Source organism: Euprymna scolopes, chromosome 44 (assembly GCF_053919585.1).
Source record: "Euprymna scolopes isolate OS-2025 chromosome 44, ASM5391958v1, whole genome shotgun sequence".
Taxonomy (NCBI): Eukaryota; Metazoa; Mollusca; class Cephalopoda; order Sepiida; family Sepiolidae; genus Euprymna; species Euprymna scolopes.
In genome coordinates this window covers 15,199,127-15,225,537 of record NC_136525.1, presented here as the reverse complement: position 1 = coordinate 15,225,537, position 26,411 = coordinate 15,199,127, and the positions used below count along the sequence as shown (strand labels likewise).

General features: G+C 32.7%; 1 protein-coding gene across 1 annotated transcript in view; it reads right to left on the bottom strand.

The window, feature by feature from the left end:
- LOC145268705 (ubiquitin-conjugating enzyme E2 variant 2-like) overlaps window positions 1-26,411 on the bottom strand; it is a 69,459-nt gene that overhangs the window by 1,834 nt on the left and 41,214 nt on the right. Inside the window, exons 2-3 of the mRNA XM_080124242.1 lie at window positions 9,903-10,039; window positions 6,524-6,649 (exon numbers count right to left, since the gene is read on the bottom strand). Coding sequence (XP_079980368.1) covers window positions 6,524-6,649; window positions 9,903-10,039 — 263 coding nt within the window. The remainder of the gene's footprint in view (window positions 1-6,523; window positions 6,650-9,902; window positions 10,040-26,411) is intronic.

Genomic DNA, 26,411 nt, shown 5'->3' with positions numbered 1-26,411 from the left:
CACACTTTCGCTTTTATATATATAATATAGATATATATATTATATATAAATACAAATAATGTCAGTCCCTTTAAGAAACTTGTTTCTTAACGTTGAGCACTTTCTGTTGTAATAAAGTTGGTCAACTTAGCTCATACGCACAGATTGTCATATAATGACTAGATCACACTGACTAACGTTAAAAGCATTTAATCAGAATAAATGTTTAATTTTAACTGTATTGAATGGTTCAGGTCCTTGCTAATGAAGCCAGACATGACTTCGTTGCCAGGTTCGAATCTCTCGACTGGCGTTAATAGTGACACCCTGCACTGATGATTACCGAAAGGATGAAACACTTGCATCTGTAGGTATTTAATAATTGTTATAGTAAAAAAAATAATTTATATATATATATATATATATATATATATATAAAAAAATAAATTTCTCCTCTTTTTCTTCCCTGATATTTCTTATTTATATTTGTCTCGGCAGTAGAGTGAAAAGCATATCTTATTTTTCTTTTATTAATATTATTGGAATTTTTTCCTTTTTTCCTTGTACACATTTTTGTGAATTTTTCCCTGGATTTCTGCCTTTGGATTATTATGAACCATCTTCTTCCAATTACAGGATTTCCTTTGATTTTACTTGTGCAAATGGAAATTCATTAACTTTCTTGAAGTTATATTTTTGGATTTTACCGTCATTGGATTATTTATCTTTCACCAGACTATCCATTCATGTGTAATCACCTTTTTCTTCACCATATTCCCTCTGCATCACTTTTTTTGTTATCAAGTAAGATCTTTGACTTACTTGCAGTTTCATCAAATACTTTTGCATGCAAAATCCGATCCCGAAATTTTGCTAATTCCTACCCTCTGATGAGAAGGAAAGTATTTCTTTGAAACTCCGCGGATTAAGGACTATTCACTTATTTAGTGTTTCCTTTTCAGATTAAATATGTTTTTAACTCTTTTTCAAAGTGTTTTTTAACATGTTTTAATTGTTTGCTCGTATATATATATATATATATATATATATATACATACGAGCAAACAGTTAAAACATGTTAAAAAATATATATATATATATATTATATATATATACATTATATATATATATATATACATGTTAAAAAATATATATATATATATATATATATACACACACACACAATTTGTTGTTTATTTCACATATTTCCCAACTCACGGCTCATCAGCAGAGCTGATTATTCCAGAATTCAAACCAACGATAGTCTGTAGTCGGGACCATTAACCATTACACCACAAAGATCCTGATGATAATGACATTATAGTTTATCGCCATTATAAAGTATTATCGTAATATTTGTTTTTTTCTGATAAATTTTATTGCAGGAGTTTGTCTCTAGCTTTTTGTTGAGTTCTCTCCCTTTACATACAAATCATCGTCCTACATTTAGGATGTGTACAAATATACATATATAAATACATACATACATTAATTTATTTTTATTTTGGACTATTATTCTCATCTTTATTAGTTGTTGTTTTCATCTTTATTGGTTGTTGTTTTTCACAATGTTTCGGCCAACTATTCCTCTGGCCTTCGTCAGGTGGTAACTGCGATGGATAGGAACTTCGAATCCCCTAACTGCATTCTCAGCCATCACTGCCATCCGTGGTTGTTGTCGTCTCACCACATTTTTTGGCCAAGTAACCCTCTGGCACGCTTTGGGTGGGATTGAAACCGCTATCTTCAGACAATGTTCATCTGGAACTGTAGAGATTCAACGTCTTCATCAACTGCGCCACGGGCCCCGAAGGGCGATCAAGGTTGGATTCTTCGATCTTATAAATCCACACTTTTATTTATTATCTGATCTTCCATAGTCGGGTCCGTACCGATTGAAATATACATATTATTCCTCAATTGGAATTCATTTTTGAGATGAGCATTATATATATATATATATATATATATATATATATATTAATTTATTTCTATTTTGGACTATTATTCTCATCTTTATTGCTTGTTTTTCATCGTTATTAATAGTCTGAAATAAAAATAAATTAATATATATATAATGCTCATCTCAAAAATGAATTCCAATTAAGGAACAATATATATACACACATTTGTTGTTTATTTAGAGATAAAATGAGCTATCGATAATATTAAAAATACACACTTATGACATACAAAATAGAAAACTGAACATTAAGAGTAAAAGTATGCAAACAGCCTGTTAGAACCATAGAATTATGATCAAGGGGAGATAATTCCTTTCCTGTTTCCCACTGAGTTATCTCACCCTTTTACCTCTGATATGTGAGGTCGTTCCTATTTACAATGTCACCCCACGGGACAGAGTTAGACACCAGGGTCGTTTTTTAACGTGGAGAAAAGGAACAAAAATGAAAATTGTCTTAGTCGTGAAGGATTTCTTTTCCACTGACATAGAACAAGAAATTTAAGTGCAGCATCTGAAGAACAGATGGTATTTATTTGCTCCCCCACCGAGCAAATTAGGCACAAGGCCGATTTTTAATGTGAGGAGTAAAGGGGAAATGGGGACCAACTCCCCGGGGAGTAGAGGAGCTGGATAGTGACAATTGGTATGAAGGGTTACCCCTACATTGACCAAGGTCTTATATGTGGGGTCGCCCCCACATATGATCTTTGCTTGCAGTATCTGTCGGAACAGATACTACACTTTGATCTTGTCTCGAAGGCCAAGAAAGGGATATGTAAGGTTGTTAATCAAACCCTGAGCACTGTTTTTTTCAGGCTGCCTAACTTCTAAATAGTTTTATTTCACCCACAACGCTTGAGCAAACTTGTGTTACCGTAAACCCTCACCTGTTCGTGGTTTATGGGTTAAGCTCTTAACCCCATTGCATTATATGCCGATATACTGGGCTAGCATCATAACGTCATAAAACGAATGCTCAGTAAACAGTCTTGTGAATTTAGTAGTTTTTCCCACTGGAGGTTTCATTTACGGTACAGTAACACAGTATGCATAACCATTAGTAATGGGACAATTACAAGATTTTCTGATTCCGATACAATTACCGATTCCAATTCTTTTTAAATTTCTAAACAGAGATTTGTTCCTTTTCTTTTTTCAAATTACTGTATAATGTTTGCATACATTTTCGAAAACATAAAAAGTACATATTAATTAATTGGAATGTCTACCGAGATGAGTATTATTCAGGTAGTTACTGCAACGAGATAGGAACCAAATCTCCTAACTGCTTCTCACCACGTTTTGGCCAACTAAGCCTCTGAAGGCCAGAGGAATAGTTGGCCGAAACGTCATGAAACAACTAAAAGATGAGGATAATAGTCCCCAATAAATAAAAATTAATAAATAATACTCATCTCAATAATGAATTCCAATTAAATAATATATACCATTCGGTATAGACCCGACCATGGAAGATCAGATAATAAATAAACGTGGATTTATAAGATCAAAAAGATCCAACCTTGATCGCACTTCGGGGGCTGTGGCGCAGTGGATAGAGATGTTGAATCTCTATGGTTCCAGGTGAGCATTGTCTGAAGATAGCAGTTTCAATCCTACCCAAAGCCTGCCAGAGGCTTAGTCGGCCAAAATGTGGTGAAACATCTCTAGATCACACCATCACCAGTGTGTTTTTTATGTTTGAGAAAATATAGGCACATTTAAGATGTGTTTTTACGGTAATCGGGACAAAATAACATTTTTATAGTTAGATATTTTTAGATTTATAAACGAATCGGAAAAAATATTGAAATCGTCCCATCACTAATACACACACACATATATATATATATATATATATATATATATATATATATATATATATGCGTAGCTCAGAGGTTAAAGAATGAGGGTGGAGAGTTGTATCTTTTGGTTTTGATTCTAGCTGATGGTACCCAAGTCATAAATATATATTTTTAGTTTTTATCTCACTACTATATGTTAGGTTCAATATAATTGATATGGAAGGCAGTAATTGCTGAGGATGCAGTTAAGAGATTCGTAGTTCCTTTTCTGTTGCAGCAACCACCTGATGAAGGCCAGAAGAATAGTTGGCCGAAACGTCATGAAGCAACAATTAGAAGATGAGGATTATAGTCCGCAATAAATAAACAAAAAGTTCACTTAGGAAAGCATGTACTACACAAGTATATTTTAGCAAATACTTTTTTTCTCAAATGTTTTCTTTGTAATTGATTGAAATATTCAAGTTGCATTAATTTGTTGTTAATTGATAAAAGCAATTTGCAAATAATTGACGATTGATATGTAAAATAAGATTATTTAGGAACAATAGTTTACAAAGCCACCTTCCCATTTTAAGAAGGAGTTTCTAAATAAGTAGGCTTTTTTTTTCAGTTTGTAGATGATAATTTAATTGCATTAATGAACAAAATCAAAGGTGCTTATCTAATCTCCTATTATGTAAATGGCAGTTTTCTGTGTGTATATTTATATGGCCAGCTAAAAATCAAAAACTACAAAACAAAAATCCACAAAGTTGTTATTTGCTTAATCAGCATTGCCCTGGATGAATCTATATAATTATAAAACTGAACCGTTTAGCCGTGCTTGCTTGAATCTTGTCTTCGATGATTGGGGCGATTCTATCTTTTAAAAACAAGAGATGACAGATGAATATATACTAGTGTTGGGATGATTAATTGGAATTGGGAATCGGAAAAATCTGAATTTTTTGGAGTATCGGAAAAAATTGAACCTATTTTCTGATGCCAAAACCGATTCCTTAAATTATCCGAGTTATTTGCTTTTGGTTTAAGAAACATTTTCCACTGCTTGTAGTAATAAAATAATCAATATTTATTGATTTTAAACTTCCAGTAAGACTAAAATCTCTAGATCACACCATCACAAGTGTGTTTTTTAAGTTTGAGAAAATATAAGCACATTTCAAATGTGTTTTTACAGTAATCAGTACAAAATAACATTTTATAGTTAAATATTTAGATATTTATAAAGAATCGGAAAATATATTGGAGTCGTCCCATCACTAATACACACAATATATATATATATATATATATATATATATATATATATATATATATATATATATATATATATATATATATATACAAGGTATCCGTAAAGTTACTATACAGACACCCTGTAATATATTAACAGTACAGCAAGATATTGTATTAAAATATTTATAGACTGTATAGTAACTTTACGGACACCCTGTGTGTGTGTGTATATATATATATATATATATATATATATATATATATATATATATATATACTAGACTACCCGTAACCCGTTGGGTCAGTATGTTATATTAGCTATGGAATTCATGTATGAGCGTGACACTTGTGACGTAAAGACATAACAGAAACATTTCTACGAAAGTATATTAAAATGAAATAAGAATATAGATTGATTTCTATGAGTCGTTCTGTTTATTATAATTGATTTTTTTTTTTTTTTTTAAATTTACAGTTACTGAATTATAAGTGGTTGGCCATACTTATAGGTAAATGTGCACTGAACAGATACCATAATTCTTATTATAGTTAAATTCAAATTTTGATATATCTGCTTTTTTTTTTTTTTTTTTTTGTTACATCGTTCATTTCTGTATTACGTTTAAGTTATTTTAAACCCCACTCTTCCCATGTTAAATAATAATTTCGAAATAATAACGTTAAAATTTCAGCGTCCCAATTGTTCTTTTGTTCTTTTTGCGTTTAAATTATCCAAATAAACAACTGTTAATACTGTCTGCTTTTTTTTTTTTTTTACATCGTTCATTTCTGTATTACGTTTAAGTTTTTTTAAACCCCACTCTTCCCATGTTAAATAATAATTTCGAAATAATAACGTTAATATTTCAGTATGCAGGTCATGTGCGCATGCGCAACCGGATGTCGTAAACCGGAAAGTAGGTTACATACATCGTTACAAGGTCATGCGCATAGCTCAGAGGTTAAGGAATGAGGGTGGAAAGTTGTATCTTTTGGTTTTGATTCTAGCTGATGGTACCCAAGTCATAAATATATATTTTTAGTTTTTATCTCACTACTATATGTTAGGTTCAATATAATAATTGATACAGAATTATCTCTAATGAATACGTAATCTGCATGAATTAAAATATTATATTTAAGTGTACCTTACAACCTGGCTATGCCGGGTGGCTTGTTTATATATTTAGTAATATTTAAAATTTAGAAAAGAAGTTATTCTCTGAGAGTTGGGTTTTGTCCGAGAAGGAGTACCCCCCCCCCATCCCCGTTATATGTGTTAATTTGGAAAGAAAATACTGACTCATTCCTTGCGGAATCTATCATATAAAAGGAATTTGTTATGTGTGTGTGTCTTTAGCTAAAGAGGAATGGACTGTGTGGAGAGGAAAGGAGGGGGAAAACTGGGGTGGAGGGGAATGAGAGACAGATTGGAGAGCAGTAGAGTCATAAAAGTTTTGATAGAAACGTTAAATTTTGTCCTAAGAAATACTAGGTAGCCCTGCTAGTAATAATAATAACACAAACTTACTTGGCCATTTGAATCATTGACACCATTTAGCTTAATTCTGGTAAGAAATCTGACACATGGACATTCTTCTGGATATTTTTTACCACACACTATCTTCAGAGTATATATCCTACCCTCATAGGGAGTCTGAAAAAAATAAACACAGAAAATTACAAATAGCTTTTACAGTTTAAAAACAATACAACATGGGTAAACATTAACACGCTAAATATATCCAAAAAAAAAAAAAAAAAAAGGTTTAATGCTAGCAATATTTCAAACAGATGTTACGGATTGTTGGTTGTTTTTGTTTTACGGTATATCAACCCTTTTCAGGTTATTTAATGCTGAATCCAGTGATTTTGAAGAACGATTTTTTAATAGAATATATTTGGGGTTTTTTTTTCAAGTCAGTTTCTATTTGACCCATAGTTGGGACCCTAACAGGTACTACCAGTCTGGGTCAGAGTGGACCTGGGAGCAATGGCAATTAAGGGGTGGCATCATCATCGGATATAGTTTAAGGTCATATCCAGGACCAGATATAACGGAATTAACCTATTAGGTCCCATTGTCATATAAATAGGACACAATTTTTTTTAAGTCTATAATAGTACTTATTAATCTGAAGAAAAAATAAAACATCTATATTCATCAACTTCTCTCCTTGAAAAATTGGAACTCGTAAAAATCATATTTTTTTAAATCCTTTTGTGTATTCATTATTATATTTTTTTTTTTGTGGACTGTTATCCTCATTTTCATAGTTGTTATTCTACCACATTTTGGCCTGCTTTGGGTAGGATTGAAACCGCTATCTTCAGACAATGCTCAACTGGAACCATAGAGACTAAACACCTTTCTCCACTATGCCACAGGCCCCGAAGGGTGATCAAGGTTGGATTTTATGGTCTTAGAAATTCTTTCTTCATTCCAATATAGTTAAATTCTGTTTTGTAATCATAGACTTTTTAGAAGTCAGCTTATGCAAGTGCTAAGTCTGCGATAGGTTAAATTTAGGTGGGTTTTTTTTTGGGGAACTTAAACTGCATTCTTTATTTTTACATTTTTTTTTTTTTTTAGACAAAGCTTCTTATATACACACACATATATATATATATATATACATATATATATATATATATAATATAAAGCTGAACGTCTGTGTGTGTGTCTGGTTACGAATAGGCTCCTATATGGTTGACTATTTTAAAAAAACTGATTACATATAATGATAGATGTATTGAGGATCAGGAATGGATATGTTTGATCTGGCAGAACGGTGGTTCATAAAAATTGTGGGGGTCTGCGTTCGCGCCTGGCCCCAAAGTATGGAGGAAAAAAAAAAAAAAAAAAAAAAAACGTTTACAAGTGTTTTTGATATAGATGTACATAAGAATACTTTGATAAGTATGTTTTAACTTAAATAGGGACGGTATAATAAAATTGTGGGGTTTGCATTCGCGCCTGGCCTCCATAGAATGGATAGAGGCACAAACTTTAATAAAGACTTTTCATATCTATCTGCGTAAGTATACTTTGATAATTATGTTTCAGTTTGAAGAAATATGGTATAATAAAATTATTGGGTGTTCGTTCGTGCCTGACCTCCATAGAATGGAAATATGTCACAAAGTTTAACAGGGTTTTTTAATATAGATCCACAGAATATTGTGATAAGTGTTTCAGTGTGAACAGGTATGGTATAATAAATTATGGGGTTTATCTATTTTATTTTTACTTTCATCATATTTTGCTTTGGTTTTGATACCCCCAAATTCGAAGCTATCTCTTTACAACCCTTCCTTTTCTTAACCTACCATACTTTCATAAATCAGAGTCCATTTTCTGTAGGCTGTTTTTGAACCCAGTCAACGACGGGTACTTTTGCTAGTATATATATATATATATATATATATATATATATATATATATATATATATATATATATATATATATATATTATACCAAGTAAAGAATATTCAGAGAATGAATTATAATTGAAGTTTATACAAGAGTGCTCAATAGAAAGATAGAGCAAGATACACTATTTGTTTTGCATAAACATCTACAGTACATCTGTAGTTATCGCTACGCAATCAGGTTTCAGTCAACCAGTTATAAATAATTAGAGACTTCATCAGGTGATGTTGCTCTTCCAAAAGTTTAGGCTGTACTGAACTTTTGGAAAAGCAACATTGCCTGACGATGTCTAATTTTTTATAACTAGTTGACTGAAACATACTCATGATTGTGTTGCGATAGTTAAATGTTTATTTAAAAACAAATAAAAAGTGTGTATGTGTGTATATGAGGATTGCAGATCATTGCTGTCTCGAGATTTATGTTCTGCATTAAGTATCCTCTCATGTGTCCTCAGGCTGAGCTGACTTACAGGGACGATGACAGGCATGACACACCAAGGTCAATGTCTTAAAGGGGTTGATTGGATGTGGATGAGGAATACCATCTTTGTGTACAATCATGTGCCTTCTTAATCGCTGTGAAACATTGAATGACGATGATCTGCTAATGTGAGACTTCAGGTGACTCACATACCCTGCCTTCGAAAGGAGAACACTACCACACATTACACGGATCCAATTTGCAATGGTTGTCTGGCAAAAATTCCAGATCTCTTCTCCTAAGTGCCCGTTTCAGTCTTGTACGCTCCATCCTCTTAACTTGAAGAGAACCATTTTTACCAATTTCCACCAAGCGTTATGTTGCAGTATTTTTGATTCATAATGGGGGTATGGTCCCTCACAGTTGGGAAATTCTATTTATAAACAATGCTGCTAGGAACTGACGAATCAAATTAATTCACGTTCTGCTAGCAACCAATCAGAAACCGGAATTGCTCCATAAATATTAAACCTTTTTTTCAGCAACCTTGCATACATTTTCTTCGTGTCAAAACAGGAAGAATCTTTTGCTCTGTGGCTACAAAATTATGAAGTCAGGAATCTGAACAACCCAAGAACTGTCTACTGAGAACAAGTCATCTCCAGGACTTGTATAGAACTAACCATCGGTAACTGTTCTGAAACTAAACATGGCTTCCAACTCAAGACGTTATGATCAACCGCAGTTTCTTCTAAGGTGTCGGTATCAATATCTGTATCCCTCAGATTGCTTTTGAGATCCTATTATACCAAATCAGATTCGTGACACATAAGATAACATGCGAAAGTGAGACAAATTTATTTTTATTAAATTTTTCATCTTTATTATTTTTTGAATTACATTATCGTAAAAAAAAAAAAAAAAAAAAAAAAAAAGTTCATCTTCATTTGTTTTTGAATTACATTATCGTAAAAAAAAAAAAAAAAAAAAAAAAAAAAGAGGTTCGGAAACACAAAATATTTTTTTATATAAAAAATTGTGGTGCATGACTTACTCTAGGAGGACCTACGATGGTAGCCATCCAATTAGAAAAACTAAGATCATCATCTTTCTCCAGTCCCCAACTGATGCCATCACCTCCACCTGATTGACCCTCTTCATATTCATCAAGTAGCCGGAAATTTCTAGGAACTGAAAGAATAAAGATGAAAAAAAAAAAAAAAAAAAAAGGACAATAGTTAGGAAACAAGCTGATTTTTCTGATCATTTTCAATAAGACAAAAAAGGTTCATAGAGAGGTTAAAAATAGAGAACAGAAAAAGTAAAAAAAAAAAGAAAAAGTAAAAAAAAAAAAAAACAGAAAATAAAAAAATAATTCTTTACATTTAAAATTTTCATATGAATTGAATAGGGAGAGTTACATCCATAACATGATATGCCAATAAACGAAAATAGTCACAATCAATTGCTGATTTTATAAAATATGTCCTTTTCTTTTCCCTGCAACCTCTTTCTCACAGAAGAGATGTTGCGAGTTTGTCTCTGCTTTGTTATTTTCATGGCAAGTGCTTGACTGAGCTCCAATCTATGGTGTCCCCCTCGCCAAACTTTCACAAGAAACACCCGTCTAGCAGAAAACACTATTAATAATTTCCCCCACTCTTTATCTGTGCCTAAACCTAACCGTAGATTCCATGAACAAAGTTTTTTCCTATAACTGCACACCTGTGGAACTGTTTTCCGTTTACCTGCTTTCCAGCTGACTACAATATGGTTGTCTTCAAGTCTAATGTAAACAAGTTTTTGATGAGCCATTCCATATACGTTTACAAATTTACCGAATTTTCATTACTAAAAATTACTATATTGTCCAATTTCTACTGTACACCCTTTAACCCGTGGCCTCGATAAGTGGGGATGCCTATGAAAAAAAAAAAAAAAAAAAAAAAAAAAAAAAAAAAAAAAAAAAAAAAGCAGACCAGCTGTTTTGGAATCCAAAGGGAACAAACACATACATACAAAGTGCATTTTATATATAGAGATATAAGGGGCACTTGTATGTATGTATTCCCAACTAAAAGTCCAAAATAACTACCCAACAACCCACAAAGTTTATATTTTCTTAATTTGTGTTGTCCTGGATGTATACTACCTGAAATTTAGAAAAAATATTTATTCTTTGAGGGTAAACGAAGCTCGACATCACGAATATCATTGTGTTTTGTTTTTATTTGGCGTTGTTCAAGAGCCTATTCTTTCTTATAGATAAAAAGAATTTTTACAGGGGAATATTTTACGTTACACTGGTGTAACCTTGGTCAGTGTAACGTTAAATATTCCTTTGTAAAAATTCTTCTTTTTTTATCTTTAAGAAAAGAGACTATTTTTAAGATCGTCAAGCCCAAATATCAGCTGACATGCTATTGTAAACAAACACAGACAGAATTTGATGAACGACATTATCATTATATTTTTTTTTCCCCCATTTGCAAATTACTCCACTGGGCAAATTAATCCTCGTAATATATAATAATCAATAGAGAATTGATTCTATGATAATACATTTGCAATCTGCATAAATTAAAATATCATGTTTAAACGTATTCTACGACCGGGCAACTCCGGTTAACAGGTCCTGCTAGTATATAATAATCAATAGAGGATTAATTCTATAATAATACATTTGCAATCTGCATAAATTAAAATATCATGTTTAAACGTATTGTACGACCGGGCAACTCCGGTTAACAGGTCCTGCTAGTATATAATAATCAATAGAGAATTAATTCTATAATAATGCATACGTAATCTGCATAAATTAAAATATCATGTTTAACCGTCCAGCTAGTAAATAATAGGGTAAAAAAAAAAAAAAAATCTCATTTCAATAATAAAACTTTACCATGGAATTCTGAATCGAAAAGTGTGCCGAGTAGGCACAAAAGTCATCCGAATAAAAGGAAAAATGAAAAGGTTTCGGACATCGAAACAAAAAACAATGCACAGCGAGAACAGTTGTTCTGCGAAGACAAAAGAGGTTAATTTGTAACGCATCCAAAATAGCACAGCAACGACAACAAAAAGAGTATATTAGTCACTTCAATAGGTAATTTAATTTGACAAAACTTTAAAAAGGACGGGTGTACACACCAGAAAGAAAAAGAATTACATTGAATAAAGTGAGCGTCTGGATTCCTGTCATGAGGTTATTAATTCTATGGTCTTTAATATGTGTATGTATGTGTATGTGTGTGTGTGTGTGTGTATGTGTGTGTGTGCGTGTGTGTGTGTGTGTGTGTGTGTGTGAAAAAAAATAAAAAATAAACAATAAAAAGGCTATTGTAATACTTATATTTTCTTCTGATTTCTCCTCTATATATCATTTGATGCTAATTACAAATTTTGAAATCTATGGAGGTAATGGCTTCATCTATATAATTAGAAAACTCTGTGGACCATCCTGCCATCTTTGCTTGCTTGAATTTTGTGTTCATCGATTTAGCTATTCCATCCTTTAAAAAATGGGGTGACATATGCATGCATGTGGGTGTGGCTCAGAGGCTAAGGAAAGAGTGTGGAGAGTTGTATGTTTTGGTTTCGATTCCAGCTGATGGCACCAAAGTCATAAATATATATTTTTTAAATTTTAATCTCACTACTATAAATTAGGTTCAATATAATAATCAATAGACAAGTGTCTATAATAATAAATACTTAATCTGCATGAATTAAAATATATTTAAGCGTATCTTATGACCGGGCGGTCTGCTAGTTGTACTACATTTTTCTAGCATAGATTTTAAATAATACCCACCCCTAACTGTCTAAGTAGTTTAATTTTCATAATAAAGTGCATCAAACTTCCATGTTGATAAAACCTTTTGAGGGGGTAGAGAGAGAGAGAGATAACTAATACAGCTAGTTGTTAGTCAGCTGAGGTACAAATTGCATGGATTAAGAATCAATTAACGGCTTATTTTAGGATATTCTTTAAAGATTTCTATCGGCTTTCTTTTTATTCAAAACAAAAAATGCAGCTTGTATTATTTTGGACTAATGTTCTCATCTCGAGTGTTATTTTCACGTTTCGAATGATGTAAACCTTCTTAAAGTGTATCTTTTTTTTTTTTTTTTTTTTTTTTTTACATTTTCACCCCAAACAAGGCACGGTGCCACTATCAAGGACATAAAGTTGTAGAGATACTATGTAGGGTGTTGAGCAGCAATGCACAGAATTTTATTTAATACACAGGAGTAGAATGCTTTTGTTCCACCAGCCATGACTAAATAGAAGTCCTAAATCATTCACAATTGTATTTTGAGTGTCACCCACACTTAGGGTTAACCGAGTACATTATCCATGTCATGGTGGGATAGTGAATAAAATAAGACTTCTACCCAGTCATGGCTGATAGAACAGGAGTGTGCTACGGCCTTGGATTTAAATAAAGAGTTCCGTTCGAAATTCCGTGCAGATTCCAGCGTTCAATAGAAAAATTTGTAAGTTTGACAAGATACACCCGAATACGAATTATCAATCCTCATCTATAAAAAAATTCAGAAACAAACAACAGCACGTGCTCAGACAATGATGACAGGAGAAGATGCAGATAAAGAGCTTGAACGATTACAAAATTATGCGGTGATCATAATCTAATCAGCGAAGAACATTAGTATCTAACCTTACGGTAGCAAACAGTGTCAGGAGTCAGCAATTCAATTTTTGTATGAGTCAGGTTCTGTTTTAGACCAATTGATAGGTGGAAAGTCAAAAACAGAAATTTTTTCAGGAGTTCAACGTTGGCGTCATTATAAACAATTATTCAATTAATCAGTGAGGGAGAGCAATCAATATCATCTTGTTGAGATCGACAACAGCTCTCATTATTAAAAGTGTCTATAGTGTTATTAGCTGAACACTAAAAGACATAGGGTTTGACGATCATGGATATTATAACTTATTCAAGACAGGAAATAGATGGTGTTAGTCAATTTGACGACCCCACTAATTCATGTGCCAAAATTTCTTGTTTGTTTTGTTTCCATATTATCTTTAAAATAAGGTTTTTTTTTTTGTTTTTTTTTTTTTTTTTTTTACATGGAGTTCACCACTTATCAAGGCCTAATGGCCACTCGGGGATAAGGGTTATTGTCTGTACAGTACTCAATGGGATAATTTATATTATTATAAAACTCTCGACTGTCTGGCCATCCTTGCTTGCTTGCTTGAATCTTGTAACAAATAATTTTACCAAGAATTCTTCAGAAGTTTCAGTTTCGATTCTAGCTGATGGCACTTCAAGCCATTTTTTTTTTTTTTTAACTTTTGAAATCGCTACTATATATTGAGCACAATATAAGTACCAGTTTTAGTCATTCAGAATTGCTTTAAAGCTTCACCGCTCATTTTTCGACCAAATTTCAAACAATTATTACAGTTTATAGATCTCCTGATCAGCTATATTATGGACATTTTTTTTTCAATTTTCGTTTAGTAAAACAAAAGTTATGAATTTTCTGGTGTTCAAAATCGTAAAAATAAGTGAACGACGCTTTTTATGACTGGTTTCCATAGCAACTACATCGCTACAGCGACTACTGTTGCAACTAATTCGAAAAGAAAAGTAACAAGTGAAACAGAGAGAATGGAAGTATGATAGGGAGATAATTGGGGGTATTTTATTGAAAGCAGACGAGTGCCATACATTGTTATTACATATGTGTTTATGGGGGCAAAACAATAAGACTGAAATTAAACAAAGCCTGGAAAACTTATGGATTACAATAGAAAAATGGGAGCATGAAAAGTAATATGGTTAAGCTTAAATATGGAAAAGAAAAGGACAAGATATTCTAGTAAAAAATATTATAAATTTATAACTTAAAATATTGCAGCATTAAGAATTTTTTTAAAAAAGTTCAATTTATAACATTATATAATCAATTCTTAAATGCTGTATATTAGTTATAAGTTTATCATATTTTTTACTAGAATATCCTGTCCTTTTCTTTCCAGTTTCAACAACTAGTCCTTTTACTTTTTCACGTTTAAGCTTAACCATATTACTTTTTTTTCTATTGTATATAATAATCGATAGGAAACTGACACTATAATAATAAATATGAAATCGGCAGAAATAAAATTATATTTAAGATCATTTTACGACTGGACAAGGCTAGGAGCCTCTGCTAGAATAGTAAGAATATTTGTAAACATATTTTTTTTATTTCTCAAATAATGTTTATTCACTGTCATGAATTTTTCACATAATTTTTTTTTTTTTTTTTTAATTTATTAATTTACAGACACATTTTCACAGCCATTACGCGGGTTTTTAAATTTACTGAAGAAACATAATTAGACATATTTCAAAAAAGAAAAAATTAAAAAGCAAAATATCAGTTTACGAATATTCTTATTTATTATGTTTAAAGATAATATCGAAATGGAACAAAGAAATTGTGGAATGTAATTGGACAGGGTCGCCAAATCAATTAATATTGTTTATTTCTTATGACAAGTTAATGCGAGATCGGCTAGTGTAACTTATTCGTGTGTTCTTGCTAGTAAAATAAATTAATGACAAAGACTATTTTTGGCATTTATTTTTCTTATTCTTTGAAAAAAGTCACTTATTTTTTTTTTTTCCAATTCTTTTTTTCAAACAAACTTCATAAATTTAATGAAATAGTTCCGTGAAATATTCGTGATGGGATGAAAATAAAAACGCAATCCTCATGAATACCATAGATGCATGCTACAAACAGTAGACCCGCAATAAGAAAAATAGTGGTTATTGTTAACAATTCCCTTGATATTAAAAAAAAAATTTCTGATATTCATAAACGACCTCCCTGATAATATTGAGTCCGAGATGGGTATATTTGCTGATGATACAGCGCTCTATAACATGCACGAGGGAAGAACAGATGTACATGAATCTAAGACAATGGCAGAATTGTTAGAAAATGACCTCCAGACTATAGTGGAATGGAGCCACAAATAGATGGTAACATTTAATGCTAGTAAAACTAAGATGCTCTCCTTTACCAATTACAGAACGTCTCTCCAACCACCAATATCCATGACAAATAACTCCCTACCTGAGAATTCATCCTTCAAACTCCTCAGCCTAAAATTCATGGGCAATATGAACTAGAACAAATACATTGAGGACATTGCGAAGGCTGCTGCAAAGAAGGTGGATTCCCTCTATCGAGCTAGAAAACTAGTAAAACCTAAGAGTATCCTGTACCTCTACAAGGCCACCACTCGCTCATGCATAGAGTATTGTTTGCAACACATCTGGGCTGGTGCATCTACCATTAGCCTCTCCTAGAATAGGGCCCAAAAAAGAGTTTCCAACCTAATAGGTCCCACAGTCAACTAAGCTCCAATCCCTGTCCCATCACCACAATGTTTTGTGTTTTTTTTTTTACATAGGCATCACCACATTATCAGGGCCAAGGCCAAGAGGCCACTCAAGGATAAGGGTTAAAGAGTGTACAGTAGAAATTGGACAATATAGTAATCATTAGTAATGAAAATTTGGTAAATATGATAACTTATATGGAACGGCTCATCAAGAACTTGTTTAAATTGGACTTGAAGACAACCATATTGTAGTCAGCTGGAAAGCAAGAAAACGGAAGACAATTCCACAGGCGTGCAGTTCTAAGAAAGAAGCTTTGCTGATGGAATCTACGCTTAGTTTTAGGCACAGATAAAGAGTGGGGGAAACTAGTGATAGTGTTTTCTACTAGACGGATGTTTCTTGCGAAAGTTTGGCCAGGGGGACCATAGAATGGAGCTCAGCCGAGCACCTGCCATGAAAATAACAATACATCAGAGACAAACTCACAACATCTCTTCTGTGAGAAAGAGGTTGTAGCGAAGAGAAAAGGACATCTCCTACGAGGCTACGAAGTCTATTTTGAACTCTATCAAGGCAGGACAAGTCCTTTCTAGCAGCTCCTGCCCAGATGTGGCAACAATATTCCATCCTTGGACGTACCTGGCTCTTATATAGATAGAGAATTGCATCAGCAGTGAGATATTTACCGGATCGATAGAAAGATCCCACCATTTTTCCAGCGGCCTTGGCAACAGATTTGATGTTGGATCTCTGTGGCTGTGTTACAGATATTTTAATAGAATGTGCTCTGATGAACTCGTTGCACTTGTGCCCCCTCAACGTACATATCCCAGACAAATTAGTTTAGCAACAAAATCATTTGAGGTCCCTAAATACCAGAAAGCTTTCTATTCTAATAGTTTCTTTTCTCGAACAGCTAGACTTTGGAATTCCCTTCCTGCTACCTGCTTCCCTGGCTATACTGATATGCAGAAGTTTAAATGTAACGCAAAGCAACACTATCAATAATTCCCCCCACTCTTTATCTGTGCCTAAACCTAAACGTAGATTCCATGAACAAAGTTTCTTTCTTAGAACTGCACGCCTGTGGAACTCTCTTCTGTGTTCCTGTTTTCCAGCTGACTACAACATGGTTGTCTTCAAGTCTAACGTAAACAAGTTCTTGATGAGCCGTTCCATATAAGTTAACAAATTTACTAAATTGATTACTACATTGTCCAATTTCTACTGTACACTATTTAACCCTTATCCTCGCCTTGATAATGTGGTGATGCCTGTGTAAAAAAAAACAAAAAACAACCTATATTTTGTTAACCTTTCCTAGAAATGGTCCCAAATAGTAACCCATTGTGGCGATATGCTTTGTTAGGGGTGAACGTGAAAAAAAAATCGATAAGTAGGAAGAGAGTTCCACAAGTCTGCAGTTCTTGGAAAGAAGCTACTGGAATAATGTATTACATTAAATTACGAAATTAAACTAAGACTAGTGAATCAAACAAGTTAGAACAAAGACGATTCTTTATAGAAAAGACTGAGACTAACGTCATTTTTTGTGAGAGAGAAAGTGCAAAGAAGAAGAAAAAGTTGTGCCAATCAAATCACAGATACGTTGCTGCACCTTATTAAGAACCCTCAAATGGGACAGAAATTCACCTGCCCAAATACAATAACAATAATTAACTTGCCATAAAGCAACATCTCGCAAATGGCTGGACGTTTCCTCTCACTTTTCTTTCTCCTTTCCTTCATTTGTTAAAAACTACAGCAGCTTGAGAGAATATCGCACAAATAAAAGGAAAGATGAAGCTAGTGATGTACAACATATTAATGAATTTGTGCCAAAATAGTTGCTATGTGGCACCATGATGCACCTCACTGCACACAATCTGGCAGCATGATGCAACAATTTTTACAGATCTGTCACTTTAAATGCAACGATCAGACTTTTGGGAAAAAATATTAAAAAAAAAAAAAAAAAAAAAAAGATACTGAGTAAAGAGTTGCATAATCAAAAAAATTAAAAAAAAAAAAAAAAAAGATACTGAATAAAGAGTTGCATAATCAAAAAAATTAAAAAAAAAAAAAAAAAAAAAAGATACTGAATAAAGAGTTGCATAATCAAAAAAATTAAAAAAAAAAAAAAAAAAAAAAAGATACTGAATAAAGAGTTGCATAATCAAAAAAATTAAAAAAAAAAAAAAAAAAAAAAGATACTGAATAAAGAGTGGCATAAAAAAATAAAAAAAAAACGAACAAAGAGTTACATAATAAAAAAATAATTTAAAATAATGCTTATTTAGTATTAAATTCATTAAAAAAAAATAAATGAATAAATTGCAAAAAATATTCGTTGATCTAATTCAATCCAGGGCAACATTGGGTCTCCCTGTTAGTTTTTCATAAAGATTGTTTGAATTTTGCATTTTTTTTTCTTTTTAAATTTACCAATGTTTTAGATTGTGTTAAAATTACAGAAAGATATCAAAAATGTGAACACGCTGTACGTGCAAAAATATTCCTTTGTTTTAGGAATGAGTTATGTTTTATATTATTTTTTTAATTGTTCTGATCTGCAATTAACTCACTGCGTGACCCATCTCTAAATTTCTATCATTCACTTTGTATGCTGCTTGACTGCACCTCTCATTTTATACAGTTTCTATCATTCTCACTTCAGTCTCTCTCTATTAAAAGTCAAAGGATAAAAGAATTGGAATAGTTCCTTATAAACAAAAAGGGAATAACACTGTAGATAGCAATACGATTGACCCAGTAGCTAAGGAAAGGGGGGGTTCTAAAAAGAGAAAGTGATCAACTTTAAATTGGCTTTACAAACTCAGTTTTTTCTCATTCAAACAATCAGAGCTGAATGGGTGATCCAACTGGCCACATTTTCTCTCTCACGCACACACACACATTCTAAACTAGAATGGTAAGAAATAGGTATACGTCGCATGTATATATTGTTTCAATGATGTCAAAAATTTAAATTCCAAACACATTTTGTGAATATCAATTACACGAGGGAGGCAAAGAGTAGGGCAAACTTAAAATCTGTGGATTTCACACTGAGCACTTTTAATTATGATACGACCTACACTTAAGACGACCTTGTTTTTTCAAGTTTTTTCATTTTGCTTAATATATATATTAAATGTGTGAGTGTGTGTGTACAATAATTTGTACATATAAAAGGCAGAATGGGCATGCGTGTTTTTGTATGTCCAAGAAAGGCTTTTTTTTTTGGAGGGGGGGGGGTCTCGACATTTAGAAGTTTTCTTATACTTCCTAGATTATAATATCTGCGATTTGTGAACAGACGTCATCTACATTTATTTTGATTGACTTTTAAAAAAACATTCCCTCTATTCCGTCCTTTCGTGTGTTTATTCGTTATTTTTGTATGAATAAAGCGAAACTTATCAAAGCAAACTCAGCCCCTTGGATTTTCTTCCGGGGACGTCCAGGAAGGTAATTAGATTTGATCAATGTTGGGAAAACCTTTCATACGAAACAATTACTATTCATTTGGATGCTGCCAGAACTCCCTCTTTTAGTGGGGAGCTGGTTTTCCAACATCATGGGGAAATAAATAAAACAGCAGAAAACGTTCATTTCTGCGCCTGCGTGATTCTTAACTTATGTGTGAAAGTCAACTTTTTGATTGACATTGCTAAATCTGAACGCTTTACACTTCCTGTGGCGTCATAGTGCAGCAGTAAGATGTCAGGTTTTCTTTTCTGCCTTCGTGTCACGGGTTCGAACCTGCCTGCCTAACACTTTTTTTTCACGCACTTCCAAACACCCAGGCAACGCCAGGCACCCACACTAGTCTAATATATAAAAGAAAAAATGTGTGTGTGTGTGTGTGTTTGTATGTCTCGCAAAAACTTTCAACACACACGACGGATCCTCACAACATCGGTATCTTTTTGTAGCTCGATGCTTCGGACAACAAATATAAAAAAATTGACCAAAAACATTTATTCCTTCATCCTCAACAGGGCAATTTTGAACAAGGAGGGGTCGTTTTTTTTTCGTCTGCATTTTCACAAATCATTTTCTCCGTTGGATTGATTTCAATGCTTGTGGCATGGATGCATCGGCCAAAATGTTGTTTTTTTTCTCCTTCGCCTACCACTTTTTTTTTTTTTCTTTACACCTCTCTCCACCCAAACTGGATACTGTTTATTTTTCATAAGCGTATGGACTTGTCCCATAGATGGTAACGAATCAAGCTCGAGACCTACATGTTTTGGTTTTCTAGCTGATGCCATCTAAGTGATTTTCTTTTCCTTTTTACTTTTGAAATCAATATTATAATATTAGGTACAATATAATAATCAATAGAGAATTGGCTCTATGATAATAAATACAAAATCTGCATAAATTAAAATATTTTAAAATGAAATACGTCTGAAAGCCGAATTACAACACAATATTATGAAAACAAGTATTTACTTGTTTAAAATTAATATATTTCAGAGTTATACTCCTTTGTCAGAGTTTTATATTTTTTCTTTTTTCCTCGCCATGATGTTAATTTGAAGAGTCCGCGTGCTGTTGTCTGCGGTGTTGTTTTTGAAATGCCGGAAGGATGCATTTGGCAACGCGATTTGAAAGTCAGAGTAGAGTTTTCCATGTTAGGAGCATCGATTGAATTTGAATTTAAAAATGAAATATGTATGAGATAAGTTTAAAAGACGAATTATAATGCAACATTATAAAAATAAACATTTTTCTTGCCATGATGTTAAATTTAAAAAGAAAAAAAAGTTAATGGACTTCATTAACTTTTTTTTTTCAATTTAACATTATAGCGAGGAAAAAAAAAAAAAACAAAAAAAAAAAAATTCTGACAAAAGAGTATAATTCCGAAATATAAATTTTAAACAAGTAAAAACTTTTTATTTATTTGCAAACTATTATCCTCATCTTTTATAGTTGTTTAATGACGTTTCGGCTAACTATTCCTCTGGTCTTCGTCAGGTTGTTAACCGTGATGGTTGTTCACCGTGATGGGATAGGAATGCTGAATATTTAACTGTATCTTCAGTAATTACTACCTTTCATAGTTGTCGCCGTCTTGCCATGCTTTTGGCCAACTAATCCTCTGGCCGGCTTTGAGTAGGATTGAAATCGTTATCTTCAAGCAAAGTAAATACTTGTTTATTTTCAAAATATTGCATAGTAATTCAGCTTTCATATGTATTTCATTTTAAAATTCATATTCAATCAGCACTTCTAAAATATCATATTTAAGCATATTTTATGACCAGGCAATGCTAGGTAACCTATTAGTATTTATATATAACTAGCGGAAAAGGATGGGGGGGGGGCGTTGCCCGGGTGCTTGCAGCTGTGTGCGTTTGGGGGGGACGACGACACAGAAGAACAAAAAGAAAACTTAATCATGTTTATATATATATATATATATATATATATATATATATATATATACTAGCTGTGCCCTGCCACGCGTTGCTGTGGCTCAAATTGGTGCAATGGAAAAAGTTCCAAAATGAGAAAAAGCATGTTTCTTATAGGTTTAAATTTCCATTTTGCATGGGTACACAGTTTTTGTTGATCCATTTTCTTAGCTGATATAGAGATTTTCCGGTTTGGTGACTCTTAAATACGTAACATAAATTGTCCATGTGAAAAAACAGTCAGTGTGTAACTGTAAGGCCCACAATTGTAAAGATTGTTCCCTGTGCTTTGTTGATGGTTATTGCAAATGACAATAAAATTGGAAAGTGCAATTTCCTAAAGTGTAATGATGTATCCGGTGGAATCATAGGAATGCATGGAATGAAGATATATTCATCTGTGAAAGGTCCTGTTAAGATTGCTGTTTCTATGATATTGTTTGTTATTTTTTTTTTACTGCAAACTATGTGCCATTGCAAAGCTTGGATTGGTTTATATTTCACAACATGATAATTAGTACACCAAATTTCAGTTACAATACATGCGGTGGCATCCCTGACAAATATAACTGTTGGATAATTAACCACTTTATCTGCTTTCACAACAGTGTCGATGGATTTGTATTTGACTACCTCACTTGGAATTTTACATTGAATAATAGCGTTAAGTTCATGGGCATCTTTGTATTGACCTGCAAGAATAGCTCATTCACTCAGTCAAATGGAATTCTTATAATTTGAATATCTGCAAAAACCTTTTAAACTAACTATTCTTTTGATGAAATAAAATTACAGAAATTACAGAAGTTAAAAGTCAAAGAATTTTGCCCTTAACTCTGATCAGCTGGCACTTTTTCATGCCCAATTTCCCACAAGTGATGCAAAAGTTTTTGTGCGGATCGAACAGTCTGCAACTGGACATGCATATTTTGAGTTAAGTTTAATGTCTTCACATGGAACAAAAAAGTAGAGTATTTGAGGCAAGCATTTATTTTATCTGCTGGTGTTGATTGAAGAAGTACAGGTAACATTTGTCTGAAATCTCCTGCAAGCAATATTACTGCATTCCCAAATGGTCTGACATTGCCACGCAAATCTTGCAAGGATCGACCAAGAGCCTCAAGTGATTTTTTGCGTACCATTGTGCATTCATCCTAAACAATAAGTTTGCATTTTTGCAATATTTTCCCCCATATTGGATGTTTTGGAGATGTCGAGCATGAGATCTTTGAAAAATTGAATGTTTTAAAGTAGAATAAATAATTCTTCTACTTGGCAGCAAGGTCGCAGGTACTCCTCATGCAGCAAGGGCTAAGGCTATGTCATTTTGTTACCAAAATCAATTTAATTAGAAAGGCTTTACCAGTTACTTCTGGTGCTGTTCAAGGTAGCAGTAATTTCCAAATAACTTCTATTCTTAGTCAGTAAATTAGGTGACTAAAATAGGATTTATCCATGTTTTGACAATGCCTTATTCACTGTAATTAATTTAGGAGACTAAAATAGGATGAGGGATTAGAGATGGACAGATAGAGAGGAAGATATATAGATAGAAAAGAGAAAGTGAGATGAAAATAGAGAAAGAGAAGGAGATAGAGAGATAAAGGGATTGATAGATAAAGAGAGAGGGGGAGAGTTAGAAACAGAGGGATGAGACAGAGGAAAGGAGAGAGATAGAGGGAGTTAGAGAGAGAAAGGGGCTCAAAGAGAGATGGAGAGGGTGATATAGAGAGAAAGATAGATTGAGAGAGGGAAAGGGAGAGATGGATAGAGAGAGATATTAAGAGAGGAAGAGAGAGGGGGAGAGAAACAAGGTGAACTACACTTCACCGTTTTTTTCCTCGTTCAGTAGAGAAGAAATCTTTCGAGACTGAGGCAATTTTAATGTTTTGTTATTATCCAGAGTACCCCTTTTTTTTTGGGGGGGGGCCTAGATTTTCCTCACATTAGAAACCGACCGGGTTATCTGTACTTTCACTTAACAAATTAATAAAAGAAAAACATATTGTAAAATTTGAATTTAACATGAAAATACTATTTTAAAAAATAGCACGATAACATAAGTGCCACTTTAGGTACTCCTTGGGCGTTGAGTTCCATGGCGACCAGCATAATTATTTAATGGTCGCTCCCTTAGCCCCCCCCAGTCAAGGCTAATGCATGCGCACGTAACATTTTTTTTATTTACTGACGTTGGCTTAATAACTCAACGATTTATTGATAATTTTGTAACCCTTAAACGCATGCCAGAAGATTTAAATTGGTTCATTATTGTTGTAATGAAAAAAAAAGTTTCATTCAACACAAAACCAAAAACACATATTAATGATAAATGATTTATTATTCTATTCATTGAAATTTACTAATTTTTAAATAAAAAAGTTTAAAAAAAAAAAAAAAAAGTTAATAAAAAAAATAGTTGCTTATGCGCGCATAAAAAAGTTTTTTTTTTTTTTTTTTTAGATTAGGTCCACCTTATAATCACCCCCCCCCCCAACCTCCTCATCTTAAGAACAGCTTCCGGAATAAACACCACTTTTGGAGGGGGGGGGGGGGGCTATTTGCAAAATTTAACTGATATTTGTTGTCAGCATACCCACCCGAAAATACTAAAAAAAAAAAAAGGAGGGGTTCAGTGCCCGTTGCAGAGAAGTAGATTTATTTATCAATAAAAGTTGCGAAGAAGTAAATTTATTTATCAATAAAAGTCGTCATTTAAAAAAGGAAATTGTGGAGGTGGACCTAAATGTAAATATTCACCCAAAAAATTATCCCGAAGTTTATTACAAAAACGTTTTGTTTTTGCACTATTCAACAATTTGTTCATCCGCGCATGTAAATTAAAAAATATTTGTAAAAGTGAGAAGTTATCAGTAAATGATTTAGTTTTTTTTTTTAAATTTATTTATTTTTTTTTTACATTAGGTCCACCTCCACAAATGTTAAGAACGGCTTTCAAAATAAATACCCTCAACCTCCCCATGTTAACAACGGATTTCGGAATAAACACCATTGGGTGGGGGTGGGGGGGGATATTTAAAAAAAAAAAAGTCGATAAAAGTCGTCATTTAAAAAGAAATTTAAAATCAAATGCTTGTAAAAGTGAGAAATTATTAATAAATGTTTAGTAACATTTTTCGGTGCTAATGCAGAGAGTGATCCGCGCTATTTTTTAAATCGTGTTTTTTTTTTATTCAATTGCAAGGTTAAAGTACAGAATAGGTACAAAACACCCTCCCCCCCCATGTTAAGAATGGCTTTTTAAATAATAACGTTATTATTTCAGCATGGATCACTCTCTGCATGAGTACCCATTTTTCTTTTAATATTCATAAAAAGTAAAACTTTTTTCAAAATAAATAAATAAATGTTTGTAAATGTGACAAATAATTGTTTAGTTACGGCAACGTTAGTAAATAAAATATGTTACGTGCGGGGTGGGGTGGGGGACCAAGGGAGCGACTATTATTTTTTTCTGCTGGTCGCCATGGAATTCAACGCCCAAGGAGTACCAAAATGTAATTTTTTTTTTGTCAAATAAATTTCAAGCAATTTTTGCAATAAATAATAGATAGCAACTTCGTTAATTTTACGACTCGCCCCAGCATATTATAAACACCATAACTTCCCCATGTTAAAACGGCTTTCGGAATGAACACCTCCCCATATTAAGAACGGCTTTCGAGGTTTATGGAAGGGCGTTTTTTTTTTTTTAACATGGGGAGGTTAGGGTGTTTATAATACGTTGAGGCATGTCGTAAAAATGAAACAGTTTAGAAAAAGTTAAAACAAACTTTTTTATGTAAACAATGCCGTGAAAAGAAACTAAACAATTAAAACGTAATGTTTCATGAGTTAAAAGCCTTAACATAAATAAAGGAATTTAAAATTAAAAAAATTGGTAAGTACATAAATGAATTTAAATTTTTAAAATATGGGATTATTTTTTATTTTTTTTGTGTGCTAATGCAGAGAGTGATCCGCGCTATTTTTTTTAAATCGTATTTCCACGTTTAATTAAAGTTTTATGATATGTTTTTATTCAATTGTAAGGTTAAAGTACAGAATAGGGACAAAACACCCTCCCTTCCTCATGTTAAGAATGGCTTTTTAAATAACATTATTTCAGCACGGATTAATCTCTGCATGAGTAAGTTTTTTTTTGTTTTTTTTACTTGTAATTCGAGAGTAGTTGAAACGGAAGTTACCAGAAATAAAACTGGGCAAGTCTCGCAGAAACGACTTCGAAAAATATTTATATTTTATTTAATATTTTAATGATTCGCGAGGTAAATTTATTTTAATGACATAAAAACATCCATCGACTCTAAAGATGGGTTGTCTGAAAATTTCAAATAAATTGGTAACGTAGACATATGGTTTTATTGACTTTTAACGAACCAAATTTACATTTATATATATATATATATATATATATATATATATATATATAAATGATAAAACAGTGATTTAAAAAAAAAAAAGAAAAAAAGGAGGGGGGGGGGCTTGGTGAGAGGTTGGCTCGAACCCGGAGCCTTGAGGTCTATAGGCTGAGTCTGAATATCTGCACTACAGCGACAGTCAATGTAAAAGTGATTAAAAAAATGAATGTCAAACATCACGCTATTCCGCAGTTTTTAATGAGGTCAAATCGTTTTACTGCGGGATAGTTGACGGTGACGTTTACATCCGGTTCGAATCCAGTTTTGCTGTTTTTATACTGAAAAGTGAAAGCAACATACGGCAATCCGAATATGT